This window comes from Corvus kubaryi, unplaced genomic scaffold (genome assembly GCF_017639235.1).
Source record: "Corvus kubaryi isolate FWS band 111438036 unplaced genomic scaffold, C.kubaryi_AGA036_p1.0 37334, whole genome shotgun sequence".
Taxonomy (NCBI): domain Eukaryota; kingdom Metazoa; phylum Chordata; class Aves; order Passeriformes; family Corvidae; genus Corvus; species Corvus kubaryi.
In genome coordinates this window covers 16,398,017-16,405,431 of record NW_024581108.1, presented here as the reverse complement: position 1 = coordinate 16,405,431, position 7,415 = coordinate 16,398,017, and the positions used below count along the sequence as shown (strand labels likewise).

The 7,415-nt window shown below is 43.0% G+C and overlaps 1 protein-coding gene across 1 annotated transcript in view; it reads left to right on the top strand.

Annotated features, from left to right (window-relative positions):
• The first annotated feature begins 714 nt into the window (after positions 1 to 714).
• The window catches only part of ERI3 (ERI1 exoribonuclease family member 3), a 120,917-nt gene continuing 114,216 nt past the window's right edge, over positions 715 to 7,415 (top strand). The window contains exon 1 of the mRNA XM_042030528.1: positions 715 to 1,018. Within this exon, the coding sequence (XP_041886462.1) occupies positions 719 to 1,018 (300 nt within the window). The 5' untranslated portion in view covers positions 715 to 718. The remainder of the gene's footprint in view (positions 1,019 to 7,415) is intronic.

The window sequence follows — 7,415 nt, the reverse complement described above, 5'->3', positions numbered from 1 at the left end:
TTCTTTGGGACGGAGACTGTAACCTATAGAGTCCTGCTTGCATTTTACAGTTCCTGCAGTCTCTGGGTGTGGTTAGTTGAACTGATACCCTCCTCTGAGAAATACCTGAAGTAAGAAATGGTGTGTAGCACTAAAACAGTATCTCTGAGAAACCTTATATACAGAGCAAATGAGACATTTCCTGGGGAGGAGCCTTCCAGCCACCAGCCACCTGCGTTTGTAATGGAAGTGCAGTGTTTTGGTGCAACTGGCAGGCATTTCAGGGCCAAGCTGTTTGGATAAGTTGTAGTGTTGGTATGTGTATTGCTGTGTTTTATTTTTACCGTGTATCAGAAACTGCATTGTATGTGAAAAGATGAAAGGCCTCAGAAATTTCAGCAGGGCTTAGATTGGATATTCTGTGTTTTAGCTGGTTCGTGTTGTGTTGTGCTGTAATGAGGTTCAGCAATGCTGTAATGGGGTGTGATCTGGTGCCTGGAGCCATGACTGTTGTGTATCTCATAGTTCTTAATTTAGAGTCATTTGCAGAGGTTAATTTTCAGTTGCCTGTGATTCTGGACACCTTAAGCTCAGTCCAAATGTCATCTGTTCTGCTTAGGGCAGGTTACTGTGTTATTTCGGGTTTGTGATGCTGGAACGTCCACTGGGAAGCACAAAGGGAATCCCTGTCAGAGGAGGACAGTGAAGAGATACCAGTAGGGATGAGATGTATATGTGAATGAGTAACATGAGTCTCTCTTCAGTTTCAGATGCCTCTGGATGTTCAATGATAGCACTTCTCCATACTGGAGCAGCAAAGTTTCCCCAAAACTTACTTTCAAGGGCAAGACAAGCTGTGTCCCTCCTCCTCCCAGCTGGTGTTCTCAAAGGGTTCAGCTCCATCGTAAGCAGGAAACTGGCGTCCCACGGCTTTGGAGCTTCCATGGCAGCAATGTCATCCTTCCCTCCACAGAGATATCACTACTTCTTAGTGCTGGATTTTGAGGCTACATGTGATAAACCGCAGATTCATCCTCAGGTAAATAGTTAATCCTGTTAATTATCATCTTGCAAGTTGCTGCTGCTCTTCTGAGAGGTAAAAGGAGAAAGCATAGTGCTGGCTCACTAATTTTTTCTGGTTTGTCCCACCTACTTTCTGTTGCTGGTTCTCCAGGCCTCTTGCCAGTCACCTGCTGTCTCAGGAGCAATGCCAGGAATTGGTGAGAATGAATGAAGGAGTCTGATTTCCATCAAGGAAGTGACAATTCATGTGTTATTGAAAACATCTTTAAGTCACGTGTACTTGTCATTTGTCTGAACTGGGAAGGGTCTAAAAGTTTTTGGCTGGAAACTTGCATTAATAGATGGCAGCCGTGTTGATTCTGCAAGGAAAAAGGCTGTTGTTAGTGAACAGCTCTAGGAAAAGAATATTTTGAATGATGAGAATATGTGCAGCATAATGGTATTTCTAAGTATAGAAGAAAAACAGTTTTTAGATAATTTCAGCAAGATCAAATATCTTGCCTGGGTTCTACCTCTGGAATGTATTGAGGCAGGAAGAGTTCAGCTTCAGAGAGATCTTCCAGTGCTCTACCACTTAAGACATACAGAGATCCAGATGAAGTACAGAGCTTTTCTGCAAACAGTTCTTCCATAGTAGTGTAGAACAGATTAGTAAAAATATTCTCAGTTGTCAGCAGGATGTGCCTAGGTTTTCAACTGGAAAACTGTACTAAAAAGAAAAAAACCCTGATATTAGGTTGGTAGCGAACAAACAGAATTTCTGAGTCTAAAGTGAACTCACCCTCCTCTGCCAAGCAATTGGTCTGCATGTGTTGCTGGTAATACCTGCATTGATATTACCAATTGCACAACTTCCTTGTGCTTTGTTTCTACTATATGAAAGGCTTAAGCAGTTTTCCGTGTGATGTCTCATTACTGAAGTGACTCGATGCAGCGTGTTCATTTCCCAGTGCCGTGCTTGTCCTAACACAGGGTTGCTGCAAGTTAGGATCAAACTTGACTCCTGTCTTGCCCAGTAGTGCCTTGGTGGGTGCTGCCTGCCCTTCGTGTTTCTTGAAAAATGGATAGCAAATTCTCTGCTCTTTTGCTGGCTCTTTGTGGGAGGCTGTTGTGGCTCTGCATCCAGTTCTGCTAGCAGGCTCTTAACCACTCTCCAAGTGAGATGTCAGGCTATTTCCTGCATGCTCCGCCTCGGGTGCACAGACCTGTCAAAGCTGTAAATTGGATCTACCTTGTCCCTTTGGATATGGGTTTGGTCTGTGCACATTTTGATGCAAAACCATGATGCATGTGGAGCTAGTTTACAGCTGGCAGTAAAAAGGAGCATGAGTGGAATATGATTACTACTGTTTTAAGGAGCTTTGTCCCCAAGTCCTTGCCAGGGAAAGTAATGGTCTGGGCCAATGCAGATCTGCTATATATTTTGTTGGTGAGATAGCACCTTTAAGGTGGAGATGTTCTTCAGTGTTGTTTTTCCAGTCTGCTGTGCTCAGTGCCTGTCTGCATCATATAATGTGTTGAAAGGGCTGTCAGTCTCTCACATCCTCACCAACAAATTAGTTTGACAAATAAAGAAATTACTTTCGCAACGTGGGGCTCAACGTAGCTGGAAAGGCTGAAGGTGCCTGCCAAAATTGGGAAGCTTTATAAAATGAGACTTTAGTTGATGCCCTTACCTACCTCTTATCTCTTTGCTGACCAGCATGGCTTTTGTCCTCGTTGCTGCTAAGCTGTATATCATGGTGAGCAAATGGTGCCGTGCATTTCAGCAATGTTTTCTGCAAAGTTTTAGTGACAGGATCTTTCACTGCAGGATTGATAGACAGGTTTTGGAGGTTTGGTCTGAGGTCAGACCTGGGAGCTAGAAATGGTCAGGTGCTGATCTTCACTGTGATTCTGATAGTTCTTCTGCTTTTATTTTAATGCCTGCAAAATAGAAGTCTAGATACAATGAAATTCAAATACATTGGGATTTGATGAGAAGGCTGTATATACAGCGCTAAGCTAAGCTGGGATCCATGTTACTTTAAGTGGGTAAGCAGAGCTGTAAATTTAGCCAGTTCAGCCTAAAAGTCTTGAAAGAGTTCACTTGCCACCATACAGCACATTTCACATTTCTCACTAACTGCTCTTCAAAATATTCTGGCTTCTTACTAGAAACTATTGAAAGAGCTATCTTTTTATGTACACTAATATGTGTGACTGCCACATCTGCTCCCCCTCCCGTTGTATTTACTCGTGCTCCTCTGTAACTGGCAACCTTGCTGGCTTTATCCCTGGGGAAGTCCTTCATGCTCATTCGTGAGCCCTAAAGACCCCTTCATTTCCATTCCCTTTCATATTGTCCAATCTCTCTCTGAGGTCTCGTGGTATGGCCTCTGTAATGGGGATCAAGGAGGGTCAAGGACAGTGGTGTTCTCCTGGGAAGCCATCTGCATTGTGGCTCCAGTGGCTGGGACTGCTGGCTGAGTGCCTTGTGGCCGCTGGCCTGTGCTTTACCAGTCACTCCTGGGTCGGGCATCAAGGGTACTTCATGTTCCCTGCCCTACACCCACAAAGGAACGGGAGCATCCTTGCAGCCCTGACTTCTGATAGCTTTCAGCAGATACGCCTCTCCATTAAAGTGCTTGTTTATATACACATAGAAACTGTTCAGCTTCTTTGGTTTTCTGGATGTATTCATGAATAATGGGACCATCCCAGAGAGAAAAGAAGGTGTGGGGGGGTTTAACTGCACAGTCTGTGTCTTGTAGTGTTTTAGCCAGCCAAAGGTCATTAGGGGTTGGCAGTAAGAGATGTTTATGGCTGGCCTCTCGCATCTCTTTAAAGCTTACCTTGTGCCTTTGGAATGTGATCCGAAGCCCAGTGGGGTCAGTTGAGAGCTGTCATTCTGTGGAGGTCGGTGGACCCTGAACTGTGGTGGTGTGTTTCATTTTTCAGCTCTGAGTTTTTTCTTTTACTGTCTGGTAAGAGTTTATAAGTACCTTCTGCTTTTATACACTGTCAGCCCATAGAGCTGGGTACCTCTGGAGCTTTAGCTTCATGAGAAGATGCATTAATAAGTGGGAGTCTTGCTCTTTTGTCCCTTTGTCCTTGTAGACACCAATGTTTATGGTGGTCAGTGCTTTCAGTGACTGTGTTAAGCAGCTCCACAGACACATCTGTGGCTGCCTGTAACCTTATTTTATTAATGCAGTAAGAAGGTTTGCCTCTTTCAGTCAGCAAGCCAAGTATCTTGTGTTCAACTTCAGCCAAGTGGATGAAAAGAAATGATTTGGTTTAAATATAAAAAGTCTGAAGGTAGAAATCAGATCTGTTCAAAGCTGAATTTGAAATTAGCCTTCTATATATGATGTTAATCTCTGATCTATTGAAGTTACTTAAATGAAAATCAAATAAAATTCAAGCTCTGGATGTCTACTGCCTGGAAGTGTAAAAGAGCATCAGACCTCTGACCTGGTAGGAGGAGCTGTATCTAGGAGTTGCTAAGCTGCTAAATGAGCCTTTGGTAATGATAAAGTTGCCTTTTCTCATGTCAGTTTTTTCAGGTGTTGAGTGTCTCAGATTCACTCAAATTTGATAATCATTTGGGAACTAGAAATTTGCCTCTTTCAAACTCTCTGTAAAGGGAATGTATGAAATGTTCAGATCTTCTCATTGCTGAAGAAGGTTGTGACCAGAAGCAGAATAAATTGTTTACAGACAATGTTTTCTGTGTCCTCCTAAACAGTTCTTTTTAAATGCAAAAATATCTTGATATTTTTTGTTAGTGTATCCTAGATACTTCAAATCTGTTTAGCATGCATTTAGATTGTTATTTGGGGAGAATTTTTAATTATAATTGCTGTCAAATGAAACTGGATATACTAATAAATACAAAACATCACTCACCATTTCAACAAAACCGTAAACACTGACACTGTGACTAAGCAGATGTTCAGTGACTAATTTATTTTTAAGTGTACAAACAAATCTGGATGATCATAGTACATACTGTGATTTGCAAAAGTGTATTAACAAATAGGAGCCAGTCCTTCTGTAAGATAATATTAAGTACAAATGAAGGAGAAGGTTATATCAGGTTCAGTCTCTATTTGCTTGAGTGCTGCTGTAAAAGACATTACAGGTGTTTTCCCTTGGACATCCGTCTTGTGGTTCCAGCTCCCAGTGACAGGCAGGTGCAGCTGGAGTGGCTGTGATGATCTGTACAGCTGCCTGTCCTGCTCTATGTGCGATTTTGTTCCTGCAGCAGGGACAACTGAGCCGTGTGTCTCTGTTCCTGAGGTGCTGTGATTTATAGACTGACCTTGTAATGGGAATGGATGTTGATTTCCACCAAATTTAGGCCATATCAAAAGATGTGCAGTCCCTGCCAAGCTCTCTGCATAGGTGGTAGAGGATAGGGAGGCTGCCTTGGGGGCCATAGCTGAAGCTACTTTGTTGGAGGAATTTGTCCTTGAAATCACAAACTTCTTGCACGAGGCAGCAATGGAGGGGTTGCTTATCTGCTGGGAAGCAGATAAGCTGGGTTGCTTATCTGCTGCAAGGTACCTTCTGTGTGCTTTCCATGTGGTTTTCTGTGGAGACTGCATCAAGGCAATCCCAGCTGAAGGCCAGGATAGGAATGCAGATGTCTCACACAGTAACAGACATTGTCACAATCCTACCCAGAGGTGGATAAAGGACATGTGTGTGCCTGTTCCTGCCTGTTCTATCTAGACATCCCCACGTAGTAGTTTTCTTCTAGCACTGTTTTCGTGTGGCTGTTAAGCTCAATGCACTAGAAATCACCTGCCAAAACCCTTATTGAGGATGATTGTGAGTTGCTGAAAAGTAAAGAAATTCAGGCTTGTTTCCCATGGCAACTTTAACTCAGCATAAGTATTATAGTGGAATATTAATCTGCAATTACCTATGTTCATGCATCTTAGGCTTGGGTGTACTTTTAATTACTTACTTCTCAATTCAGCTTCTTACAATACTGTTTCTAGAGGAATGCTGTTAAAAATGCATTTAACTTAGCAACTTAAAAGTTGCTTTTTTTTCTTTTTACTGAAAGTAAGTAAATATATATATTTATCATCTCTTTGCCAGTTATGGCTGTTGTTATGCCATTGGTCTTACATCAGAATGCTTTGAGTTCCTAGAGTGGCAGGAAACAGTTCATATAAGAGCCCTTTCAGATGGATTTTCCTGTTTGCATTGAGTTTTGAACAAACTTCTTTAGGCCTTGTAGCTTTAGAGGGTTACACCGCACCTGGCATCTCAGACCTGCGCTCACTTTGCCTTGGAGATCTCCCTCATTCTCCCAGCAAGTGGGAACAACCTTACTGTGACCCATGTCAATCTGACAGGGTGGGTTATAACTTCAGGCAACAGCATTAGCTGTATTTATTTAAACCCTGATGAGCTAGAGCACATGAACAGTTACTGAACCCAAATCTCCTGGAGAGCACAACCATGAGACCACCAGGCAAGTCATCTCATGTATGAAAAAAGATTCAAAGCAATTTCTTATTTAAAGATATAAACCCAGCATTATTATAGCAACAACTCTAAAATACCAAGGCACTCGGGTGGCCAATGGCTGCAGTCCTAACCTGACCTAACCTGCTCAGCTTTTGGCTGGTTATTGACAGGCCAATGAGATGACTACTTTAAAGCAATCAGTCATGTTGCCCTTTCCCTCGCAGTATGTGGAGACCCCACATCAGTTATGCATCCCAGCGTGCAATTCCCCACCTGTGCTGTTTGAACACTGTATCCTTAGCTGTGCAAACATTACACGTCGTTTAGGTGACAAGTTGCAAAGTTAAGTAGACTTGTTGTTACAGCAGAAAGCAGTTGAGCGGCAGTCACCCTGAAAAGAAAAGATTCAGGCTAGCTCAGGAATGTGCAAGTCTGCTGGATCGTGTTTAAAGGTTTGTTCACCTCTCCGTAAAGCCACTGATGAGGGCTACATGTGCTGCTGGAATTGCTCCCATTGTGCATTTCTGAAGTGAAGGGGGTGGATGTCACAGGTCTGTATATTTGCTGTGCCTGTCCTGCTGTGTGCGTGGCCCTGTGCAGTTGTTGATGATCGGTGTGTGCCTGCTGCTCTTTTGCAGCCTCTGAGGTATGGGGAGTATTTTGCATCACTCCCAGCATAATGTTTTAAAAGCAGGCAGTATTCTTTTATGGCATGGCATCCATCTAGTGCTACTTGGGGATGGTGCTCTTCAGGCTACTGTGGTTCCTGGGAAATGGTCTTTGCTGTGTTAAAGTGGTCTTGTCTTCACTTTGAACAAAACCTTCCTCATAAAGAAGCAATGCAACTCAACCCTTTTAGTGAGAAGGACACAGGACATGCGTAAATCTTGTGGGCTTTTTCCCCTTTATGCCAAGCTTGCTGTGCAACCATCCCTGTGTTGTTT